At 31.0% G+C, this 27,789-nt stretch overlaps 1 protein-coding gene across 1 annotated transcript in view; it reads left to right on the top strand.

Annotated features, from left to right (window-relative positions):
• LOC127729865 (uncharacterized) overlaps nt 1-27,789 on the top strand; it is a 101,040-nt gene that overhangs the window by 36,995 nt on the left and 36,256 nt on the right. Inside the window, exons 5-10 of the mRNA XM_052237793.1 lie at nt 12,588-12,813; nt 13,498-13,635; nt 14,662-14,808; nt 20,510-20,628; nt 22,475-22,676; nt 23,651-23,773. Of these exons, the coding sequence (XP_052093753.1) occupies nt 12,588-12,813; nt 13,498-13,635; nt 14,662-14,808; nt 20,510-20,628; nt 22,475-22,676; nt 23,651-23,773 (955 nt within the window). The remainder of the gene's footprint in view (nt 1-12,587; nt 12,814-13,497; nt 13,636-14,661; nt 14,809-20,509; nt 20,629-22,474; nt 22,677-23,650; nt 23,774-27,789) is intronic.

The raw sequence follows: 27,789 nt of genomic DNA, 5'->3' as shown, positions 1-27,789 counted from the left end.
AGTATAGAAATGATAGAAAAGACACACATTTTTATTTCCTATAGCTTCAATATGCATTTTTAAATGTAAATATGTGCTACGGCCTAAATTGACCCTAAATTATTTTCAGTCTTACTTGGCCTAAGACCCTTTTAAACTAATATGATATGTTATTTGTAAGTTTTCTTTCCATTTAAAGTACATTAAATACATATGTAAGGATTATTTATAACCAAAAAGCTTCACAAATTTAAAATTGCTGGAAAATATTACATCTTCATGTAAGACCCCCCTTCATTGGAAAACCTCCATTTTTAGGCACAGGCTCATATAAATTTGACTTTTGAATAATTATGCTAAGTCGGATATATCAAATGAGTACTCTATTGCTTTTAATACATGATATATTATATATTAAGGCATTTTAAAAGTATTTTTTTGCAATATTTTAATTTTAAAAGCCCCAAATGTTGATAGTTGAAAATTTTCAATTTTAACGTCAAAATTTAACACGCAAAGTTGAATATAAAATTTATCATATTGTCTATAATGTATATCTTATTGCCATGAAACTTTGTAAGCAGTCTCATAGTTTATTAAGCTTTATTCATACCAAGTTTTATTAAGATTGCTCAACTTTTTCTATCCTATTAGGTCCGAGTACACAGTTATCGTCCTTTGATTTTCGTTGTCCACAAATATAGTCCCTAGTGTGGTCAGTGTGTTACTTGCCAATTTTTTTTATACCCCTTCCAAATTTATTTCTCCATGTTTTATGCCTTAAATAGCAAGTAGGGGGATGAAATTACACTGTAAAAAAATTTGGGTCATGAATTTAAAGTAAAGTAGTGATTTGGTCCAGCTGAAAAAGGTTAAAAATAAGCACTTCGGAAGCCGTCAAAAGATTTCAAGACCCCCTTAACATAAAATTGTCCATATTTTGAGTTAGAGCCGATGAAGTTTTCTATAATTTTGATATAATTTGTCCCAAAAGTAGTACAACACACTGTAAAAATATTATTGAGAAAGCGCAGGTGGGATTTTTTTAATTTTCATTTGTTGTCTAAAAGAAATGCACTACGAAATAACTGTGTACTCGGACCTAAGAGGTGAAATCAGGAAATATAGAATCTGTACTTTGGCAACTTCTCTGATTGATTTGATGGTGTCAATTTGTCAAATAGCATGAAACTAAAGGATATAAACTTTTATTTGATAGAATTTCTGCAAAAATGACCAATTTTGGCATTATATGGTTAAAATAAGAATTTCATAGCTTTTTCAATTTTGATGCATAAGTGGCATTCTGACTTTCTATCTGACAGGTTTTCATGTGTCAATATTTGTGTTTCTATGCTTTAATCCAGTTGTATTACTCATTTGTGAACTCTGAATCAACAGAAAAGAAGATTATCTCAGACAATATGTGCAAAATGTGTTGTATTAATGACCCTCGTCTAACGCCCTGTTTGGATCAAGTTAAATGGGAGGAGCTTGGTACATAAAAGTTGAAGTCCATAATAAAAACCTCACTAAATTTGTATAAAAAGCACTAAATAATGTCTTTTGTACCTGTTTCATTTCACATAATATCTTTCTTTTTATCTGTAGGATAGTAAGTGGTTCAAATATAAGCCTGTTGAGACTAAAATTGCCTGCAAGTTTTTCACTAAAAAGTGAAAAATCTTTGTATCAGACCATACTGTCTGCCAAAAAAGTTGAATGCAAGAGTCTTTTTGTGCTCAGATTTATTATATCATGTCACCTGAGTATAGAAATGATAGAAAAGACACACATTTTTATTTCCTATAGCTTCAATATGCATTTTTAAATGTAAATATGTGCTACGGCCTAAATTGACCCTAAATTATTTTCAGTCTTACTTGGCCTAAGACCCTTTTAAACTAATATGATATGTTATTTGTAAGTTTTCTTTCCATTTAAAGTACATTAAATACATATGTAAGGATTATTTATAACCAAAAAGCTTCACAAATTTAAAATTGCTGGAAAATATTACATCTTCATGTAAGACCCCCCTTCATTGGAAAACCTCCATTTTTAGGCACAGGCTCATATAAATTTGACTTTTGAATAATTATGCTAAGTCGGATATATCAAATGAGTACTCTATTGCTTTTAATACATGATATATTATATATTAAGGCATTTTAAAAGTATTTTTTTGCAATATTTTAATTTTAAAAGCCCCAAATGTTGATAGTTGAAAATTTTCAATTTTAACGTCAAAATTTAACACGCAAAGTTGAATATAAAATTTATCATATTGTCTATAATGTATATCTTATTGCCATGAAACTTTGTAAGCAGTCTCATAGTTTATTAAGCTTTATTCATACCAAGTTTTATTAAGATTGGTCAACTTTTTCTATCCTATTAGGTGAAATCAGGAAATATAGAATCTGTACTTTGGCAACTTCTCTGATTGATTTGATGGTGTCAATTTGTCAAATAGCATGAAACTAAAGGATATAAACTTTTATTTGATAGAATTTCTGCAAAAATGACCAATTTTGGCATTATATGGTTAAAATAAGCATTTCATAGCTTTTTCAATTTTGATACATAAGTGGCATTCTGACTTTCTATCTGACAGGTTTTCATGTGTCAATATTTGTGTTTCTATGCTTTAATCCAGTTGTATTACTCATTTGTGAACTCTGAATCAACAGAAAAGAAGATTATCTCAGACAATATGTGCAAAATGTGTTGTATTAATGACCCTCGTCTAACGCCCTGTTTGGATCAAGTTAAATGGGAGGAGCTTGGTACATAAAAGTTGAAGTCCATAATAAAAACCTCACTAAATTTGTATAAAAAGCACTAAATAATGTCTTTTGTACCTGTTTCATTTCACATAATATCTTTCTTTTTATCTGTAGGATAGTAAGTGGTTCAAATATAAGCCTGTTGAGACTAAAATTGTCTGCAAGTTTTTCACTAAAAAGTGAAAAATCTTTGTATCAGACCATACTGTCTGCCAAAAAAGTTGAATGCAAGAGTCTTTTTGTGCTCAGATTTATTATATCATGTCACCTGAGTATAGAAATGATAGAAAAGACACACATTTTTATTTCCTATAGCTTCAATATGCATTTTTAAATGTAAATATGTGCTACGGCCTAAATTGACCCTAAATTATTTTCAGTCTTACTTGGCCTAAGACCCTTTTAAACTAATATGATATGTTATTTGTAAGTTTTCTTTCCATTTAAAGTACATTAAATACATATGTAAGGATTATTTATAACCAAAAAGCTTCACAAATTTAAAATTGCTGGAAAATATTACATCTTCATGTAAGACCCCCCTTCATTGGAAAACCTCCATTTTTAGGCACAGGCTCATATAAATTTGACTTTTGAATAATTATGCTAAGTCGGATATATCAAATGAGTACTCTATTGCTTTTAATACATGATATATTATATATTAAGGCATTTTAAAAGTATTTTTTTGCAATATTTTAATTTTAAAAGCCCCAAATGTTGATAGTTGAAAATTTTCAATTTTAACGTCAAAATTTAACACGCAAAGTTGAATATAAAATTTATCATATTGTCTATAATGTATATCTTATTGCCATGAAACTTTGTAAGCAGTCTCATAGTTTATTAAGCTTTATTCATACCAAGTTTTATTAAGATTGGTCAACTTTTTCTATCCTATTAGGTGAAATCAGGAAATATAGAATCTGTACTTTGGCAACTTCTCTGATTGATTTGATGGTGTCAATTTGTCAAATAGCATGAAACTAAAGGATATAAACTTTTATTTGATAGAATTTCTGCAAAAATGACCAATTTTGGCATTATATGGTTAAAATAAGCATTTCATAGCTTTTTCAATTTTGATGCATAAGTGGCATTCTGACTTTCTATCTGACAGGTTTTCATGTGTCAATATTTGTGTTTCTATGCTTTAATCCAGTTGTATTACTCATTTGTGAACTCTGAATCAACAGAAAAGAAGATTATCTCAGACAATATGTGCAAAATGTGTTGTATTAATGACCCTCGTCTAACGCCCTGTTTGGATCAAGTTAAATGGGAGGAGCTTGGTACATAAAAGTTGAAGTCCATAATAAAAACCTCACTAAATTTGTATAAAAAGCACTAAATAATGTCTTTTGTACCTGTTTCATTTCACATAATATCTTTCTTTTTATCTGTAGGATAGTAAGTGGTTCAAATATAAGCCTGTTGAGACTAAAATTGTCTGCAAGTTTTTCACTAAAAAGTGAAAAATCTTTGTATCAGACCATACTGTCTGCCAAAAAAGTTGAATGCAAGAGTCTTTTTGTGCTCAGATTTATTATATCATGTCACCTGAGTATAGAAATGATAGAAAAGACACACATTTTTATTTCCTATAGCTTCAATATGCATTTTTAAATGTAAATATGTGCTACGGCCTAAATTGACCCTAAATTATTTTCAGTCTTACTTGGCCTAAGACCCTTTTAAACTAATATGATATGTTATTTGTAAGTTTTCTTTCCATTTAAAGTACATTAAATACATATGTAAGGATTATTTATAACCAAAAAGCTTCACAAATTTAAAATTGCTGGAAAATATTACATCTTCATGTAAGACCCCCCTTCATTGGAAAACCTCCATTTTTAGGCACAGGCTCATATAAATTTGACTTTTGAATAATTATGCTAAGTCGGATATATCAAATGAGTACTCTATTGCTTTTAATACATGATATATTATATATTAAGGCATTTTAAAAGTATTTTTTTGCAATATTTTAATTTTAAAAGCCCCAAATGTTGATAGTTGAAAATTTTCAATTTTAACGTCAAAATTTAACACGCAAAGTTGAATATAAAATTTATCATATTGTCTATAATGTATATCTTATTGCCATGAAACTTTGTAAGCAGTCTCATAGTTTATTAAGCTTTATTCATACCAAGTTTTATTAAGATTGGTCAACTTTTTCTATCCTATTAGGTGAAATCAGGAAATATAGAATCTGTACTTTGGCAACTTCTCTGATTGATTTGATGGTGTCAATTTGTCAAATAGCATGAAACTAAAGGATATAAACTTTTATTTGATAGAATTTCTGCAAAAATGACCAATTTTGGCATTATATGGTTAAAATAAGCATTTCATAGCTTTTTCAATTTTGATGCATAAGTGGCATTCTGACTTTCTATCTGACAGGTTTTCATGTGTCAATATTTGTGTTTCTATGCTTTAATCCAGTTGTATTACTCATTTGTGAACTCTGAATCAACAGAAAAGAAGATTATCTCAGACAATATGTGCAAAATGTGTTGTATTAATGACCCTCGTCTAACGCCCTGTTTGGATCAAGTTAAATGGGAGGAGCTTGGTACATAAAAGTTGAAGTCCATAATAAAAACCTCACTAAATTTGTATAAAAAGCACTAAATAATGTCTTTTGTACCTGTTTCATTTCACATAATATCTTTCTTTTTATCTGTAGGATAGTAAGTGGTTCAAATATAAGCCTGTTGAGACTAAAATTGCCTGCAAGTTTTTCACTAAAAAGTGAAAAATCTTTGTATCAGACCATACTGTCTGCCAAAAAAGTTGAATGCAAGAGTCTTTTTGTGCTCAGATTTATTATATCATGTCACCTGAGTATAGAAATGATAGAAAAGACACACATTTTTATTTCCTATAGCTTCAATATGCATTTTTAAATGTAAATATGTGCTACGGCCTAAATTGACCCTAAATTATTTTCAGTCTTACTTGGCCTAAGACCCTTTTAAACTAATATGATATGTTATTTGTAAGTTTTCTTTCCATTTAAAGTACATTAAATACATATGTAAGGATTATTTATAACCAAAAAGCTTCACAAATTTAAAATTGCTGGAAAATATTACATCTTCATGTAAGACCCCCCTTCATTGGAAAACCTCCATTTTTAGGCACAGGCTCATATAAATTTGACTTTTGAATAATTATGCTAAGTCGGATATATCAAATGAGTACTCTATTGCTTTTAATACATGATATATTATATATTAAGGCATTTTAAAAGTATTTTTTTGCAATATTTTAATTTTAAAAGCCCCAAATGTTGATAGTTGAAAATTTTCAATTTTAACGTCAAAATTTAACACGCAAAGTTGAATATAAAATTTATCATATTGTCTATAATGTATATCTTATTGCCATGAAACTTTGTAAGCAGTCTCATAGTTTATTAAGCTTTATTCATACCAAGTTTTATTAAGATTGGTCAACTTTTTCTATCCTATTAGGTGAAATCAGGAAATATAGAATCTGTACTTTGGCAACTTCTCTGATTGATTTGATGGTGTCAATTTGTCAAATAGCATGAAACTAAAGGATATAAACTTTTATTTGATAGAATTTCTGCAAAAATGACCAATTTTGGCATTATATGGTTAAAATAAGCATTTCATAGCTTTTTCAATTTTGATGCATAAGTGGCATTCTGACTTTCTATCTGACAGGTTTTCATGTGTCAATATTTGTGTTTCTATGCTTTAATCCAGTTGTATTACTCATTTGTGAACTCTGAATCAACAGAAAAGAAGATTATCTCAGACAATATGTGCAAAATGTGTTGTATTAATGACCCTCGTCTAACGCCCTGTTTGGATCAAGTTAAATGGGAGGAGCTTGGTACATAAAAGTTGAAGTCCATAATAAAAACCTCACTAAATTTGTATAAAAAGCACTAAATAATGTCTTTTGTACCTGTTTCATTTCACATAATATCTTTCTTTTTATCTGTAGGATAGTAAGTGGTTCAAATATAAGCCTGTTGAGACTAAAATTGCCTGCAAGTTTTTCACTAAAAAGTGAAAAATCTTTGTATCAGACCATACTGTCTGCCAAAAAAGTTGAATGCAAGAGTCTTTTTGTGCTCAGATTTATTATATCATGTCACCTGAGTATAGAAATGATAGAAAAGACACACATTTTTATTTCCTATAGCTTCAATATGCATTTTTAAATGTAAATATGTGCTACGGCCTAAATTGACCCTAAATTATTTTCAGTCTTACTTGGCCTAAGACCCTTTTAAACTAATATGATATGTTATTTGTAAGTTTTCTTTCCATTTAAAGTACATTAAATACATATGTAAGGATTATTTATAACCAAAAAGCTTCACAAATTTAAAATTGCTGGAAAATATTACATCTTCATGTAAGACCCCCCTTCATTGGAAAACCTCCATTTTTAGGCACAGGCTCATATAAATTTGACTTTTGAATAATTATGCTAAGTCGGATATATCAAATGAGTACTCTATTGCTTTTAATACATGATATATTATATATTAAGGCATTTTAAAAGTATTTTTTTGCAATATTTTAATTTTAAAAGCCCCAAATGTTGATAGTTGAAAATTTTCAATTTAAACGTCAAAATTTAACACGCAAAGTTGAATATAAAATTTATCATATTGTCTATAATGTATATCTTATTGCCATGAAACTTTGTAAGCAGTCTCATAGTTTATTAAGCTTTATTCATACCAAGTTTTATTAAGATTGGTCAACTTTTTCTATCCTATTAGGTGAAATCAGGAAATATAGAATCTGTACTTTGGCAACTTCTCTGATTGATTTGATGGTGTCAATTTGTCAAATAGCATGAAACTAAAGGATATAAACTTTTATTTGATAGAATTTCTGCAAAAATGACCAATTTTGGCATTATATGGTTAAAATAAGCATTTCATAGCTTTTTCAATTTTGATGCATAAGTGGCATTCTGACTTTCTATCTGACAGGTTTTCTTGTGTCAATATTTGTGTTTCTATGCTTTAATCCAGTTGTATTACTCATTTGTGAACTCTGAATTAACAGAAAAGAAGATTATCTCAGACAATATGTGCAAAATGTGTTGTATTAATGACCCTCGTCTAACGCCCTGTTTGGATCAAGTTAAATGGGAGGAGCTTGGTACATAAAAGTTGAAGTCCATAATAAAAACCTCACTAAATTTGTATAAAAAGCACTAAATAATGTCTTTTGTACCTGTTTCATTTCACATAATATCTTTCTTTTTATCTGTAGGATAGTAAGTGGTTCAAATATAAGCCTGTTGAGACTAAAATTGCCTGCAAGTTTTTCACTAAAAAGTGAAAAATCTTTGTATCAGACCATACTGTCTGCCAAAAAAGTTGAATGCAAGAGTCTTTTTGTGCTCAGATTTATTATATCATGTCACCTGAGTATAGAAATGATAGAAAAGACACACATTTTTATTTCCTATAGCTTCAATATGCATTTTTAAATGTAAATATGTGCTACGGCCTAAATTGACCCTAAATTATTTTCAGTCTTACTTGGCCTAAGACCCTTTTAAACTAATATGATATGTTATTTGTAAGTTTTCTTTCCATTTAAAGTACATTAAATACATATGTAAGGATTATTTATAACCAAAAAGCTTCACAAATTTAAAATTGCTGGAAAATATTACATCTTCATGTAAGACCCCCCTTCATTGGAAAACCTCCATTTTTAGGCACAGGCTCATATAAATTTGACTTTTGAATAATTATGCTAAGTCGGATATATCAAATGAGTACTCTATTGCTTTTAATACATGATATATTATATATTAAGGCATTTTAAAAGTATTTTTTTGCAATAATTTAATTTTAAAAGCCCCAAATGTTGATAGTTGAAAATTTTCAATTTTAACGTCAAAATTTAACACGCAAAGTTGAATATAAAATTTATCATATTGTCTATAATGTATATCTTATTGCCATGAAACTTTGTAAGCAGTCTCATAATTTATTAAGCTTTGGTCATACCAAGTTTTATTAAGATTGGTCAACTTTTTCTATCCTATTAGGTGAAATCAGGAAATATAGAATCTGTACTTTGGCAACTTCCCTGATTGATTTGATGGTGTCAATTTGTCAAATAGCATGAAACTAAAGGATATAAACTTTTATTTGATAGAATTTCTGCAAAAATGACCAATTTTGGCATTATATGGTCAAAATAAGCATTTCATAGCTTTTTCAATTTTGATGCATAAGTGGCATTCTGACTTTCTATCTGACAGGTTTTCATGTGTCAGTATTTGTGTTTCTATGCTTTAATCCAGTTGTATTACTCATTTGTGAACTCTGAATCTACAGAAAAGAAGATTATCTCAGACAATATGTGCAAAATGTGTTGTATTAATGACCCTCGTCTAACGCCCTGTTTGGATCAAGTTAAATGGGAGGAGCTTGGTACATAAAAGTTGACGTCCATAATAAAAACCTCACTAAATTTGTATAAAAAGCACTAAATAATGTCTTTTGTACCTGTTTCATTTCACATAATATCTTTCTTTTTATCTGTAGGATAGCAAGTGGTTCAAATATAAGCCTGTTGAGACTAAAATTGCCTGCAAGTTTTTCACTAAAAAGTGAAAAATCTTTGTATCAGACCATACTGTCTGCCAAAAAAGTTGAATGCAAGAGTCTTTTTGTGCTCAGATTTATTATATCATGTCACCTGAGTATAGAAATGATAGAAAAGACACACATTTTTATTTCCTATAGCTTCAATATGCATTTTTAAATGTAAATATGTGCTACGGCCTAAATTGACCCTAAATTATTTTCAGTCTCACTTGGCCTAAGACCCTTTTAAACTAATATGATATGTTATTTGTAAGTTTTCTTTCCATTTAAAGTACATTAAATACATATGTAAGGATTATTTATAACCAAAAAGCTTCACAAATTTAAAATTGCTGGAAAATATTACATCTTCATGTAAGACCCCCCTTCATTGGAAAACCTCCATTTTTAGGCACAGGCTCATATAAATTTGACTTTTGAATAATTATGCTAAGTCGGATATATCAAATGAGTACTCTATTGCTTTTAATACATGATATATTATATATTAAGGCATTTTAAAAGTATTTTTTTGCAATAATTTAATTTTAAAAGCCCCAAATGTTGATAGTTGAAAATTTTCAATTTTAACGTCAAAATTTAACACGCAAAGTTGAATATAAAATTTATCATATTGTCTATAATGTATATCTTATTGCCATGACACTTTGTAAGCAGTCTCATAATTTATTAAGCTTTGGTCATACCAAGTTTTATTAAGATTGGTCAACTTTTTCTATCCTATTAGGTGAAATCAGGAAATATAGAATCTGTACTTTGGCAACTTCCCTGATTGATTTGATGGTGTCAATTTGTCAAATAGCATGAAACTAAAGGATATAAACTTTTATTTGATAGAATTTCTGCAAAAATGACCAATTTTGGCATTATATGGTCAAAATAAGCATTTCATAGCTTTTTCAATTTTGATGCATAAGTGGCATTCTGACTTTCTATCTGACAGGTTTTCATGTGTCAGTATTTGTGTTTCTATGCTTTAATCCAGTTGTATTACTCATTTGTGAACTCTGAATCTACAGAAAAGAAGATTATCTCAGACAATATGTGCAAAATGTGTTGTATTAATGACCCTCGTCTAACGCCCTGTTTGGATCAAGTTAAATGGGAGGAGCTTGGTACATAAAAGTTGACGTCCATAATAAAAACCTCACTAAATTTGTATAAAAAGCACTAAATAATGTCTTTTGTACCTGTTTCATTTCACATAATATCTTTCTTTTTATCTGTAGGATAGCAAGTGGTTCAAATATAAGCCTGTTGAGACTAAAATTGCCTGCAAGTTTTTCACTAAAAAGTGAAAAATCTTTGTATCAGACCATACTGTCTGCCAAAAAAGTTGAATGCAAGAGTCTTTTTGTGCTCAGATTTATTATATCATGTCACCTGAGTATAGAAATGATAGAAAAGACACACATTTTTATTTCCTATAGCTTCAATATGCATTTTTAAATGTAAATATGTGCTACGGCCTAAATTGACCCTAAATTATTTTCAGTCTTACTTGGCCTAAGACCCTTTTAAACTAATATGATATGTTATTTGTAAGTTTTCTTTCCATTTAAAGTACATTAAATACATATGTAAGGATTATTTATAACCAAAAAGCTTCACAAATTTAAAATTGCTGGAAAATATTACATCTTCATGTAAGACCCCCCTTCATTGGAAAACCTCTATTTTTAGGCACAGGCTCATATAAATTTGACTTTTGAATAATTATGCTAAGTCGGATATATCAAATGAGTACTCTATTGCTTTTAATACATGATATATTATATATTAAGGCATTTTAAAAGTATTTTTTTGCAATAATTTAATTTTAAAAGCCCCAAATGTTGATAGTTGAAAATTTTCAATTTTAACGTCAAAATTTAACACGCAAAGTTGAATATAAAATTTATCATATTGTCTATAATGTATATCTTATTGCCATGACACTTTGTAAGCAGTCTCATAATTTATTAAGCTTTGGTCATACCAAGTTTTATTAAGATTGGTCAACTTTTTCTATCCTATTAGGTCCGAGTACACAGTTATCGTCCTTTGATTTTCGTTGTCCACAAATATAGTCCCTAGTGTGGACAGTGTGTTACTTGCCAATTTTTTTTATTCCCCTTCCAAATTTATTTCTCCATGTTTTATGCCTTAAACATGTTAAATAGCAAGTAGGGGGATGAAATTACACTGTAAAAAAATTTGGGTCATGAATTTTAAAGTAAAGTAGTGATTTGGTCCAGCTGAAAAAGGTTAAAAATAAGCACTTCGGAAGCTGTCAAAAGATTTCAAGACCCCCTTAACATAAAATTGTCCATATTTTTAGTTAGAGCCGATGAGGTTTTCTATAATTTTGATATAATTTGTCCCAAAAGTAGTACAACACACTGTAAAAATATTATTGAGAAAGCGCAGGTGGGATTTTTTTAATTTTCATTTGTTGTCTAAAAGAAATGCACTACGAAATAACTGTGTACTCGGACCAGGTTGCTCTTAAATTTTCACAACATGGGCGTATTTTTCTCCTTAAGACATCTTGTGAAATAACCCCATAAACTTGAAGCTTTTTATAATGAAAATCGAAATCCGGGATAAAAAGTATATTTAAAACAAATTCGTTTTAAATTTTGTTGAAAGAAAGTTATATTTTATGTATCGAAATGTGAAACAAGTGATTATAGACATCCCTACTGGAAGGCCCCTGACAGACTGTGTATGCGTTAAATCATTGTTATCGATAGAGGATGACAAACAAGTTAAAAAAGTAAAGGATGTTCGGTATTATTAACAACATATGTATTACGGTCGTCCACACTGTTATGGTTTACCAATGATACCAGAAGCCACTTTTAACCATTTTAAAGTGCATATTTTTTTGTATCAATTAAACAGTAGCCTCAGAAAAAAAGTAGCTGCTGGTATCATTTGTATATAAAATGGAATTTAAGCTTAAGAAAATCATGACAAGACGTGAAAATGTCGAATTCCGTTGTTAAAGGAGGTGCTATTATAGTTTGGAACATTTGAGTCTGATACTGTTTTTTAGATTTTAGATATTTTATAAATTGTGGCTGCTGAAAAAAAGCGGCTGTGGCTCGATTGGTTGTTTAAAGGTGCTGCAAGCTTGAGTCTAGTACAACAGTAAGGCATTCTTAGTTTAAATAAAGCACAGTGATTTTTTTTTTCAGGAAATATTAAACTACTTTGAAATACTACGTTTACAGTTTCCAGGTGCTGAAATTGATGCTTCTACATTTGAAGATTATATTGAAGCAATACAACCAATCAAGAATCAACTACCAGTTTTGACACAAGAAATAGGGGATACTTGGATTCAAGGAATTTCTTCAGATCCCTATAAGCTTACTTTCCAAAGAGCGTTTCAAACAGGACTTGAACTTTGTTTTCATTCGAGTAATATTCTGATTACATTAAATTTTATGTAAAATTACATCAAATGTACAAGATAGTAACAAAAAAGAAACATAAATTTTATGTAAAATTACATCAAATGTACAAGATAGTAACAAAAAAGAAAAGAAAGAAGCTGGCTGAAAGAGAACAAGTGTTTTTGTACTTCATAATAATCATGCTTAGGAAATACCGCTACACTATCAGATAAAGATAACGAGAAAGTCCCTTACTTCGGAATTACAATGTACTAATATCCGTGTATAGTGGAAAAAGTTGACCAATCTCACTTTACCATTGAGCTTTGATCATTATTATTTGCATGAAAAATAGAATTTATGTTTAAGGTAAAAGGAGTAAGGACTTTTGCTAAACAAAGAAGACAAAGGCATACCATGTCTACAGACTAACATTGCATCACAGTTACATGATGTTTTTTTATTTAATCTTTTTTTTTTGCCGTGAAAGTGGGAGGGGTGGTCATTGCATGTACAAATATCGGAAGCTTAATCTATACAATTTTTGTCAAATATTTTATCAACACATACGTTTAATCACATCATAAAGAGCACTCTCAATGCCTACACTACGGAAAGTACCCTTAAAAACTTTTAAAGGCTACAATTATTATTATGAACATGTTATTTAATGTGCTTTGCTTACTAATAGGACATTTTTTCTTCAAAGATGAATGTAATTATACAGACCCTCGGATAAAAGATGCAGTTAGGTTTCTTGTCAAAGTACCTGAGCATACATGGGGTCTTCCAAGTGTTGGAGACAACATCAACTGGACAAATGTTGCGTTTCAGAAAGCATTGACAGGTATATTTTTAAACGAACTAAAGAGGTTATGTATATAGTAAAGACAACTAAAACATTTTATATACATCTCAAGTATAGGTTTGATTTTTTTAATATCTGATAACGTCAATGTTTGGTTTAAGTGACATTTCAAAACTATCTTTTTTAGTTATTTCTATTTTATGATAACAGCGGATAATCATCATTATAGTTCAGCGGAAAACATCGATCCAATAAACGATCATAAACTAGCAGGTCATTGGAACACACAGCTATATTTATTGAACTGGTCCTTGAATGACAAACTGAGTCAATGTTTGAAGAGAGCATAAGGAGACGTGAAATTTATTCCAGTAAAGACGACTCTAATGCGTCAGAAAACAAAAATAAAGCCGCCTCTTTCTAGTGTTTGTTAAACACGATTTTCTTGCAGGGTTACACAATCTAAACAGTCCTATAGTTAACAAAAAAAAAATGTACGTAAAAGATTTAATATTAAAACAGTTTAACATTTGTCCCTTCGTGTTTTCCTGCAACCTATATTATGCTTTTGTATATTCTCTGTTGATAATTTGTAATCTTCCATATTTGCTGCTCAACAGACAATACTACTTAGAATAAAAAATTAGCAGAAGTTATTTGTTTATTCAAACATTTGAGCCCATATAATATAGTACTCTACAACGTATTTTGGAACTCGGGTCAAGACAATTTTGGACAGATGTTCGACTATCCAACCTAACCACGCTTGTTTTTCATGGGTAGTATACCAATAATAATGCTGCAAAATTTACATGCATCGTATCTTTACGTTATTTACAACCCTATTAGACACCAAAACAGCCGTAAAACCGTTTTTCAACGTCATTATGTGGGCAACTGAATTCAGCTGAGTTACTCATTATTTAGATTTGGTCTTTTCTGTTTCGAGGGTCACTGTATAGTCTTTTGTAGATGAAATAACCACTATATTAAAAGCATGTAATATGTAATATGAAATAAATAAATATATAATTTTCGACATGGTTCTCGTTAATTATGTTTAAGGTTCAAACTACAGAAATTGTGTAATGGCATGGCAAGAACAGCGAGAATTCTTACACGTGGCATTAGATAAATTAGGCAACCATCCGCTTGCCGATATTGTAGATTATCTAATGTCCGAAACTAATCCAGTAGACCCTGACGTTGGAGGTAAGTAAGCTCATACAATACCACATGTCCGATTTCGATGATTGTAAAGCAAAACGCGATTGTGGGCCGAATAATAAAATGTATTGTAGCCATCATTAGGAGCCTTGTAACGAATATGTGCTGTTGATAAAATTCATATTCCTCTTCGATCGAAAAAGACTGCAAATAATCGGTCTAGGTTTTAAAGAAATTCGCAAAATATGCATTTTATATCAGGTCTTTTTATTTCAATTGAAATAAAAAAAACTTAACTTATCTTAGATAATGAAAACAAAACTTGTTGCATCCAATGAGTTTTTTTCTGAATTTACCTTCATTCGGAATACTCCATATTGAAAGCCAATGCTGTATAAATACTTGAATACTTGAGGAGCTTTATGACGAAAAGGAGCATAAAGAGAACAGCCAAATCACCTAGGGAGGACTTTGCTTTCAATATTTTGGCCTGGAGCATCACTGAAAAAACATTTATTGTCGTAGTTCGCATCTAGTGCAGTAAAATTGGCACGGTTAACATTACGTGCATACTGCTTGATCTGCCGTAACTCTTCGAAACCCTTTTCAAAAACAGTTATATTACCACCAATCAAAAGGTGGCTTCAGAGTAACTGTAAACTATCTACCCTTGGGGCGATATGATCATCAGATGAGGGTACTACAAAATTCAAAATATATGTTACAGTACTTACAATTAAAGTCCCTCTTCTTGTACAATAGTATAAAATAATTGACTTTTCTACTGTTGTTTTTTTTGTTATTTAATGCCAGATTGAAAGAATTAGTCCTACGTTTTCTCTGAAACTGACACCATCAGGATAATGGATGTCTTTTTTTCATTGATAACATATTTGTTACGTTTGTATGACGTGTGTCTTAACAGACAATCAGCATTCATATGGGTGTCATGAAATAGAAGTTCCTCCATAATATAAGTTCCAAGTGGAAAAAATATTCTGTAATATTTTTCCACTGGAAAACATTTATTACAGTATTTGTTCCTTACGGAATAAAGGCTATAGAATATTTGTTCCAACAGGAACAGATGTTATGGCATTGTTTATGGCAAATTTTCTTCTGTTAGGCCGAACAAATATACGTTGACACAACCACATCTTTTTATTTTTATATAGAAGCTGGCATTAACTTTCAATTTCACGTTCAACTATATGTATGATATCCTTTCATTAAATGATTCAAAGTTTGGTGACTATATTGACTGCATCTATCCCAATGAACTTGAAATAAAGGATACCACAGTTACAGTTAGGTCTGCTATATATCTTGACAACGAGGGTCGATTGAAGACTAACTTTACGACAAACGGAGACTTCAATTTTCCTATTGTTACCTCGCATTCTGTGTATTAACATTCCAGCATATGTAGAATCATGTGCAAAACAGTGTAGCCGAGACCATTGATTGGCGCGCTAAAATATCACATTGACTGGGTCAGATTAGGTGAACGTTCGTCTGTAACGCCCACAACTCATGACGTATTTATTATAAACATTTAAACTGTGGGGTTGCCAAAGGGTCTCAGTATATATACGAACTACAGTGCACAGTATATTATATACATATTTTATTTGCGATCATAAAATGTACGAAGTCGTCCATTACTATGTAAATTGGGTCGATTAAAAAAAAAGCTGAATATGTTTCTGTTGCCAAGGGTTTTTCACAAGTATAGTAGTTAGCAGAAAAGATCATCAAACTATACATTTTATACTGAACTGCGGCCAAGCTTAGCGAAAGGTCGTGCAACATAATCAGTCAAACAAACTTTATTAGATTAACTCGTTAAGGAACGATCGTTTTCATTGGTGAATTCAAACCTTCGACCTCACACCTGCGAAAATAGAACACGCGTACTATAAAGCTGAATGGACTGATCAGTATTCACGTAGCCGGTCAAGGTCGTTAAAAACTTCCATCGTCGTATTCACGTACATGATTGTGTTCTTGATTATCCCATGGCAGTTCTAGCTTTTATACATGTGCATGTAAAATTTTAAACTTTAATCTTAACAGTCACGTCGAAATATTTAATTCAACTGTCTCCTCTCAATTGGTTCTGGATTAAGGGAGCTACCATTTTATTTTGATTGGGGGTGGGGGACTTGGATGAAACATTTTGTCCTGCATTTTTTTTAGTTGTTATCTCTGTCCTGTCTTTCTATTTTTCAGTCTGTTAGTTCCTGACTATATTTATTAGTTTATCCTGATTTTGTTTACATAAATCGTCATCCTGCCTTTTTTTGTCAAGTTGCTCACCCTGCCTTATCTTTTATTCAACGGACTTGATGAATTAACGTTGTACTTGAAATGAAACCGTACTTAACTACAAAAATAACCAAATTACATACTAAAGATATTGCTCGATTTTTATAGTAAATGGGTTTGTGTTATAAACTGTCATGTTCATTATTCATATTCTTTCATAAGTTTTAGGATAGTGTGATTTTTTTTTCTGATTTAGTTTACTTGATTTTGAAAAAAAAATCCCGAAATTCTAAGTAAATTCAGAACATGTAACCAGCCATGCTTTGTTTAGAGAAAAAATGGAGATGGCAAACCATGGCACAGTGGAAGGAAATGTACTTTATAAACTCCAGCGATATACTTTCTTAATTTATAATTAACTGTTTTGCTATCCTCGGTTGAAAATTATATATTGTAAATATTTAAATAGTTGCATAGAAAACAATCAGTTTTAAACAGTGTGGTTATTCACTAAATGTATTGATAAAAGGTGACTCCATTTTTGTACATACTTTTACAGTAGTCATCCTTAATTTCTTAATATTTCGTTTATAAGTTTATCATACATGTATGATTTTGTATTTCATTTTAATACGCACGCATGCCACACGTTACTTTGGCGGATAGTTCAACAATGTTATGCAAAGCTCTATTCTTACGGTATGAAATTAAAGGATAAATTTTCAACCAATTAAAATCGAAAACAGTACATTTATATAGTTCCTTATAAACTACGACATTTCTCACAAGTATTTATTTATTTTTTAAGTTCCACACATGCAAAAATAAAATCTTCGCCGATGAAACATTTCAAACCTTTTTACACCAACATGCCTTCACTGAATTCATTTGAATTTCGTGGTGACCATGATAGTACATTGCATAGTACATCTATATTCACGTGCACACATGATACGATCTTTCGGGGACAATTTGCTCGTTTATGACACGTCATTTCTGAATGACTAAACGCTTAGCTATTTTATTTTCGTTTTATAGCATGAAAACAATAAGACAGGAATGTGCAACCCATCATAAATTTGAAATGGATCAGTATTATGAGATCCTTATTATAAGTAACTACGACATTGTCAGGATAATAACCTAGCGTCAATATGAAAGAAATTAAAGCGGTTCATACATTCATCCGTATAAAAGCGGCACATGTATTTTATTTTATCCTTATATTTTTCATAGTGCGGTACAAGTGCAGCATGCATAAAGAATATTACTTAACACAAATTATTAGTATAATATTTCGACCCCACTATTTGAAATTCACAAAATACTTATTTAATTATTTCGACCAAACATCATTGTTTTTTACGTTCGTAGTAACGTAGTACATTCCATTGTCGGTCACCTGTGTCAATTCACGTGCACACTACAATTGTTGTTGTATTTAAATCTTTCGGCCAATGAAATGAGACGTTACAAGTTGTTTGTTTGTGATACGCCAGAATGTTATCAATGAATTATCAATCGCTAAACTTGACTGCATTTCAGTGTACCTATTCAAAAACTTAATGCCAATTTCACAAGGCTTGATCAAAATAGCCTTTTTACTGTCTATTAACTTGCAAGTACGAAAAAGACAGGAAAGAAGTATATTTTGTCTATATGTTTTGTGTTTGCACACTTTTTAAAGTTGATCATGCATTCGTTCTAAAATAAAATTTTGACCAGATAAAAGTTAAAAGATGACATAATTGGACAACCGCAATTGTTAAATCGCTTTGACGTCCGAAAAAAAGATAATAATCAACACATCCATTGTAACTTTTAAAGCCAGTTAAATCCTTTTTTGCTGAAAGAACGTCCGATATCATAAAAAATCATTATCAAAACATAACAAAAACACAAGTAAAGAACGTTTAAGTATTCAATATAAATCAAAACACAAAGGTTATTCCTGATTAGTTTTTCGAATTATTTTATTTAGGCGTTGAGACCCTTTGGTTAACCCACAGTTTAAATGTCTATAATAAATACGTCGTGAGTTGTGGGCGTTACAGACGAACGTTCTGCTAATCTGACCCAGTCAATGGGATATTTTAGCGCGCCAATCAATGGTCTCGGCTACACTGTTTTGCACATGATTCTAGTATGTATCGCCCAGCTGATCCGATATTCCAGGATTTGCGTTTCCTGTCATTATTTCCTTGACTAAGAGTTTCAGAATCTGCTAACAAGGAAGCCATTGCATCAAGGATTCCAAATTGTAAAGTTAAAATAATCCATTCGAAAGTTTTACGGATGCTTTCAAGATAAGGAATATCCGTGTCATAGATGACCATTGATATTTTCCACTTATAATTTTACGTGCAATGAGTATTACGACGGATGCCAATAATGAAACAGGAACTGCTTACTATTTGGGAGCACATGAGTTCGTTTTTTTTGACGGATTCGTGTTACTCAATCTTTTATATTAGTTTTCTGTGTATTATTTAAATTTGTAATTGTTGTTTGTCTTTTCATCGTTTTGTTTTTTGCCATGGTGATGTCTGTTTTTACTGGATTTATGTTTTTTTTTTTATTGTCTGTCTCTTTTCAAAATATTATTATTTTCCACAGCTAGTAGCTTTAAAAAGGTGATGTGAGGTAAACTTTTAAGTATAAATTTTAATATAGCACGATATTAATTAATTTTGCCCAAGAAATTTTTTTTCTGTTTTACTCTTAAACGACCTTAAGGCAGCGTTAATAAGTTCAACAGTATCAATAGTGAAGGACTAGTCTGCGTAAAATAACCTTAAGTTTGTTAAATTAATCTTATAATTATGTCCAGATAAAAACTTTCATCAACAGTTAAGTTTCTATACACTATAACAGTTAACATCAACATTAACAGTGAAAAAGCAATTTCAAGCGGGAATTATTACGTGTAATTTAATTTAAAAAAACAACCCAACATCTTCCTAGTATGTAACACGATTTTTAAAAACTAAATTTTACTGAAAATTAAAAAAAAAGTTTGAATCATTATTGCTATCAAGCCTAATACTCCTTACTGATATTTATTACTATTACTACTGTGTTTTAAGAAGAAAAACATTTTTTTGAATGATGCGTTTTACTTGTTCACAAACCATTTTTAATTGATCTAGAACGCTAAAATGAAACTTTTTCGATTATCAGTGACAATTTAGCTCAAGACATTAAAAGAATATACTTACTTTTCAAATATTTAATCAAAAGAGCACATTGTATGAAAAAAAGATGATAAGAAGCACTTATACCATTCAAACAATTGCGATTTTGAAGTTAAGTGTAAAGATCTAAACAATACACTTTTTGTCCAATTAATCACAAATAAACTAAAATGAAACTAACTGAAATTGTAAATTTAGGCATCGTAAAAAAATATATTTTGAAAATAGGCCGCAAAAAATGTAATTATTTTCCATTACAATTTTATTTATAAAATATTTTACAGAATACCAAATTCAGAACATCACTTCAATTTTAAGCAGAGACTTTGAATGTGAACAGGGTATGAAGATAGGCTTCAATATTGATGGATCTTTAAGAACTTTGTATGATCCTTTTAACAGAGTATGTACTTATATCAGTGTACAAGTAGAAAACAATATGTCAGGTCATGGACACTAATGAATTTTTGTGTGAAACATATAGCTTCTGTTCTAGTAGGTATCACAATTTTTTAAAGCTAAAGCTAACTGAAAAATGTTAAAACTTTTGCCAGTTTGTCACAATCTTACTCACAACAACACACTTACCATAGAAAATAAAAGTGTAAAGTATTTAATCGTTACTGTGTATTTATTTACAGACTTTTTGCAAAACACTTGCTCCATGTGTGTTATGACATTTTTTTAGTAAGATCATAAATGTATCAAGTTTTCAGACAATTTTATGTCAGTTAAAAACGTCAATTACTATTAAAAAACTGTTAAATTAAATTCAGCAAATTGTATATTTGGGATGTTGCTAAAAAAAAAAAAATTTTTTGTATACTTTCTTTCTTCATTTTTGTTGTTGCTCCTTATAAGGGTTTTCTAAAAATCACGAAAAATGTGTTGCCTCTCTGTTCTTGTGCATCGAGTATATGTGTATTTTACAAATACACTCAAGGACATCCATTATGATATAATTATAATTCATCATACATCTTCGTTAATATGCTCAGATTTTCCCGTATGAAATAACAGTAACTTAACATACTGAGTCCAACACTCTAATTTGCCCATACCGAATGTATCTGTTGATCTTATGTGTCATGAAACACTACTTCGGATAATATAAGCCTTATCAGTTGCAACTTGAGCCATATTCAAGTTGACGAATAAATGTTATATCCTCTCAGAACAAAATATATATTTACCCGATCACCGCGGGCGGAAGTGTTTTATTTGAAAAAAAAATTGCTATAGGGGTTGACACGAAACACATAATCATACAGATAAATTAGGCTTTAATCGGTGTTGCCAAATTCTTAACTTTACGCCTTTGCTATGCGTGTGACAGTTGAAAAAAAGAGTTTGCTAGGTGCAGGACAACTTAGAAAAATAGAGTAAAAATAAATCTACAAACCGAACTCCACAAAATATGACAAACCCATATTTCCGGAACGTTCGATTTATATCATCCGTAAACATCAGTCTAAGTGTTTAAAAGGCAATGTGCATTTACATTTTTACATGTTAATGTCCAGAATACGCATGTAAGTCCCTGAACATTTAGCAGTCAAAAATAAATGTATTAAAGATACATGAAGAAATAACGGAATATCTTTTGAGCTTGAACATTTTTTTGATAAAAATAATAGCTGAAAATTTGCTTCTTTACCTTATAAGAATACCTTTACAAATTTGGTATCCAAGCCAATATCGAAAGTAGTATGTCTTTTCGTTTAATTGTTTTAACCCTTAAAAAAAAGTAAAATGAAAAGACCTCATACTTACGAAAGCCTTATTAAATCTATTCATTATATCTTGAATATGGAACTATTAGAATGAAAATAACCTTTTGAATACATTTACCTATTTAGAATAATCTTTTCATTTAAAAAATGCAATTTTCCAACAAAAAATGTAATATCCTTTTTCTCCTGGTAGAGTTAAGCTTTGGCTAGTGGCTCATAGAGATTACTTATGTCGTCTTGTGTATCAGTTTCTTAGTCGACGTTGTCATTGTCTGAAGACGACAGGGGGCACATGTATACCTTGGAATACACGCACATTTTATTCTTCACGTCCCAATTTAAGGACCCTGTGATGAGATACCAGTTGTTAAATACAATTGAGATTGAGGATATGTGTTTGATAGGGATTGTCGTGTATTTTTAGCAATTACATATAAAAAAGTCATATTAAAAAAAAAAACTGAATTTTTTTCAAAATTATCAGAAAGTTGATAGAATAACTATTTGCAATTGCAGGTTAATTGGGCATTAAATACCTCTAACCCAATGGGAGCTATACTATATAACACGTATAATGAATCAGATTTTAATTATATGTCATCATTGTATAATTACTACGGAGGGGCAGGATATGATAAACCTAATTCTACTAAGAATGCAAATCCAGAGTCTAAACTTTGGAAGACTAAATTAAACAGAATGTGGAGATTAGATCAAGGTATGGATTTTAAATATAAAATTCTTACATCAATAAGACGTATGACGTCGATTTCAATGCTTTCCACACATGCTTCTGGAATAACAATCTTGACCAAAAGTATAAGAAGTCATAAATATACACATCGAAAAGCATCTTATAAAAGTGTAATAGGATCTTAATTTCTTTAAATACTGAAGCTCGGACTATATTTCATGTTATGTTTACAATACGTGCTGGTATCAAACAAATGTGATTTAATTATTGTTTTTTTCTTCTTCTAAATTTAGTATTTCAAAAGAAAAAAATATCATCGTTTTTTTAGAGTGTAACATCAAATTCATCCAATAGAAATCAGATGTGGTATGAGTACCAATGAGACAACTCTCTATCCAAGTCACAATGTGTAAAAAGTAAACCATTATAGGTCAAAGTACGGCCTTCAACACAGAGCCTTGGCTCACACTGAACAGCAAGCTATAAAGCACCCAAAAATGACTAGTGTAAAACAATTCAAACAAGAAAACCGACAGTCTAATCTACAAAAAATAGGAGAAACGAGAAACACTTATGACCCACATCAACACACGACAACCACTGAACAACAGGTTCCTGACTTAGGATAGGGGCAAACAAATGCAGCGGGTTTAAACGTTTTAACAGGCGCCAACCTTCACCCTAACCTGAAACAGTAGTATAACATTACAACATAGAAAGACACACTTTAAAATATCCATTGAAATGGCTTAACTCGATCAAAAAGAAATATTGACAAAAATATTTCTGTAATTATTTATTACTCTAACTGTTTTAATATAAAACGTCGCATTATTCACGAGTTTTTGTGCATATACTTGTCTTGCCTTAAGAAAATTCGAATTCCCAGCTGTGTAGTTATTCTTAAAAGATCTTCAGAATCTGTATAATACGTATTGTTGAAACAAATATGTTTATTAAATTGTCATCAATATATGCATATAATGGCTTTTATTTAGATTCGTGTAGATTTGTGCTTGAACTTGTGATGGAAAATTCGACTGCAAATACATCCTATGGCGCTCCACAGACTATTATAGTAGAATACAGTGAACGACCGTCAGATGAAACTTCTCCTGCTGGTAAAAACGTTGAGGTTTTTAAAATACAACCTTACAAGTTCATACATCATCTTTCATTTAGTTATGTTATTCTGTGCTACATGTAACAGTAAATTTCTCTAGTCATAGTGAATCTTGACATATATATCTGGAAAAATGTATTGCACCACCCTGATTTTTCTCACAAAGCAAAATATTATATAGAAAAATAACGAATTCAATTATCTACATTTATTGAAAATGGACAATGTTTAAATTTGGATGCTTACAAGTAGAACAGTTTAATAGTACAATTCCTTTTGTTTGAAAAACGAGAATATGTGGTTACAATAAATACGACAACGTCCAATACCGACAGAAACCACCATTCACACGGATCATCGAAACTAATCTATGGATACAATATTGAGTTTGTTGTTGTTGTAGTCTTTGTCATTCGGCCGTATAGCTTGAGCTAATTCTAAACTAGCGATACTCTCTCGCGTACCATGACGACCAATTATGTCCCAATTATGTTCAGTGGATGAATTATCGCAGGATTTGCACCAGGAATGGGAAAAACTTCAACAACAACAAATTCAACAATAAGTAGGCGGTTAGGATCGGTGATTCGGTATTGAACTTTTTTGTGTTTATTGTTACCACTAGTGCATATTCTCGTTTCCCTTGAAAAGGAATTGCACTATTGGAATTTTCTACTTGGAAGCACCCATAGTTAATTTTCTCCAACTTTTTTATTTTATTTATACATGTGGTCATGTCGATAACAGAAATTCATAATTTATATACTTTCGGAGCCATAAATAATATTATATGTTATAATCTTTTGGTTTGTAAGAAAAATCAGAGTGGTGTGATAATTTTTTGCAGGTGTACACTGTAAAAATGGTGTTTAGTTCCTAAACACAATTCTAAGCACATCTTTTGTGCACTTCCTTTTACAGATTTGGTCTAAACGTGTCTCAGTTCTAAACATGTTTAGGTTGACAATGTGTTTAGGATCGTGTTTAGCTTAGAAATTATTCCTTAACACTTTTAAAAGTGTTTAAATTCAAAACATGTTTACATTTAATGTGTTTAGTTATTAACCACAATCCTAAACACGTTTAGAACTGAACATGTAATACAAGAGTTTAATTTTTAGGCACGATTTATACAGTTTATATTTCAAAGATTGGGAATGATCTACCTTCAGACACATTTTAATATACTTAATAATTGAAGATATGCTCTATCTAAAACAATGGGTTTTGGAATTTCAAGACAAACTTTTATTGATCATTTTGACTTGCAGATAACCTATGTCAGCTTCAGTTGTGTAGAATATAACGATAATACCATCACCATCATCAAATCTTGGTTGAAAACTCACAAACGATATGATTGCCGTACACTCAACGTGTGTTTTGAGTATAACTATGTGTACTCGTGTCCAAAAGTTTGGAAAGCCTGAAATATTAAAAATTTGAGAGCAACAAAATCATCTAGGCCTAAATGTAATATTTAAAAACCTTTTCTGTCATCTTTGCCCCAAGTTTTAACACAATTGTGCACTGGAAATGTACAAACTAGAAGATTATATAAATCATGTAATTATTTTAAAAAAAAAGTACCGAATAAACAAAGCGTATTTAGTTCCAGATCCCATTTCGGCGCCTGTCGTGTCACTTATTTCAAGTAAATATCCGCTGCATTTTCATATTGAATGATGTCATAAATCATTCGAAAAGACTGACTTGTTGCCACGATCAAATTTAATGGGTCTTTGGCATTCGTCGACGGTGCAATGCAATTAATACAGAATACAGAGCCATATTTCCTAGCCTTTCAGAACACCAGCTATCACTCGTTCAATCTGTTAATGTTGTCAAAACTTTTAAGCATGTTCGTGTTTAAGTTTTAGTTTTATTGCTTTGTGCTGTTTAATGTTTAGTTTGATTAAATTCATGTCACTTTTTTCGTTTAAATTGATGAACTCTTTTTAAAACCATTAAAGCCAAAATGCTTTCCTTCTCCTCAGATTTTCTCTCTAACTTAATATAGACTATGTTAGAGTAGATTCTTTACTTCCTCCACCACCGGGGCTGGAACCTGTACTTTTCTCTTCATACTTCTACAACTTCTTCTATATTCATAATTACTCTAAATATCAGCACACCAATGTTTAATCTGCAAATTTGCTTCCGCAAATTTTTGTTCTTCCCTCGCCGGGATTCGAACTCATGCTATTGGAATATCGAGACAACACCGCCTCCACGGTGTCCGGCGGTCTAGACCACTCGGCCACCTAGACTAGTTGGCTGAGTGGTCTGGAGCGCTTATATATATATCACAAATTTACTAAAAACATCATCCCATGACGTTGTATAATTAAAATTGGGTCAAAGATTTTCAGTTATAATGCCTAATATTCTAAGGGCCATATAAGTGGTAACGACAATAATATGTGAGATGCTTTAATTGAAGAATCGCCTGTTTTAATGATTTCTACAAATAAGCAAAATTTTGCAAAATAAACAGTCACAAGAAATTATCTAAAACAGGCACAATTGACATAAGGTTTGGGATCTCCAGTCGAAAATAGCTGTTGAGAATTGTATACGTTCACCATAAGGAAATGTGCTTACATTATTCAAATGTTTACACAAATTGAACGTATATGAGGTATGTATCCAGTGTATAAAAACAATATATATATATATATATATATATATATATATATATATATATATATATAGTGAAGACCTGTTGGTGGCCTTCTGCTGTTGTCTGTTCTGTGGTCGGGTTGTTGTCTCTTTGACACATTCCCCATTTCCATTCTCAATTTTATATATATATATATATATATATATATATATATATATACTAGTATATAAAATGACTGAATAATAGCCAACGATAAATCTTACGGGGCGATGGATCATAAAATTATGACTACAAAATATAATATATAACAAGTCGAAAAGGGTACAACATCACCAAAAAATAATTAAATCACGAAAAAATTTTAGATATTTCGGATAACTAATATCCTTCATCAGTACGATATAAAATGAATCTTACCTTGACATGTGGTAGTCAAACTGAAATTGAATGGCTGTTCTGTCTCGCCATCATACTGCATGCCACATCGACACTGAAGAAGGTATACAACATTCTGGGTTTTGCAAGTTACATTGCAAAATATAGTGTACACAGACCCAGTGTAGTGGCAAGTAAATGTTTGAGTATTCAGCATTTTTTGGCAAGTCAGACATCGTCTGTTACCACACGACTTGCACCATCCTGCAGTTGAACAGCTTTTATTAGAGGAGACATCAGCTCTCACAAATAAGTCTTTCAGACTTGCTGGTCTCCGAAAAGCTAAGACAGGAGGTTTGGGAAAGATCTTGGATAATTTAGGGTGCTTGGCAATAGTTTGCCAATTGGCATGGATCAAACGTGAAAGGTTAGTAAAGGCGGGATTGTATGTTAAAACAAATGGAACTATTTTGCTGCGCCTCTTCTGTTTGTATTGTAATAGGTCATTGCGGCTGTTATTGTTAGCACGTGCAAATCCCTTATCTATGTCCCATTTCTTAAAACCTCGTTTGGTCAAAAATCCGCGAAGTTCATGTAACCGTTTAGTGACAGCCTCCTAAGAGAAGCAAATCCGCTTTACTCTGAGAGCTTGACTAGATGGGATACTTTTTGTACAGTTCTTGGGGTGACAGCTTTGGGGAGAAAGGTACTGATGTTTATCTGTAGGTTTACAGTAGAGGTCTGTTGATATGACACCGTCCTTTATAGATGTAGTTGTGTCTAAGAAAGATATTTTAGAGTCAGAAATTGACTGGTGGGCGTTGTTTGCATGTCTGATGAAATCATCTAGTTTATATTGGGATTCAATCCATTTCATGTCAACATCATCGATAAAACGGAACCAAGACAGAGGTTTGGATAAAGATGTTGAAATGATTTGTTTCTCTAATTTCCCCATGAAAATATTGGCGTAAGACGGTGCCATTTTCGTCCCCATCGCTGTCCCGTTTATCTGA

This window comes from Mytilus californianus, unplaced genomic scaffold (genome assembly GCF_021869535.1).
Source record: "Mytilus californianus isolate M0D057914Y unplaced genomic scaffold, xbMytCali1.0.p SCAF_2, whole genome shotgun sequence".
In the NCBI taxonomy this organism is placed as follows: domain Eukaryota; kingdom Metazoa; phylum Mollusca; class Bivalvia; order Mytilida; family Mytilidae; genus Mytilus; species Mytilus californianus.
Note: the sequence above shows the minus strand (reverse complement) of the source record. Positions and strands in the feature narration are given on the sequence as shown.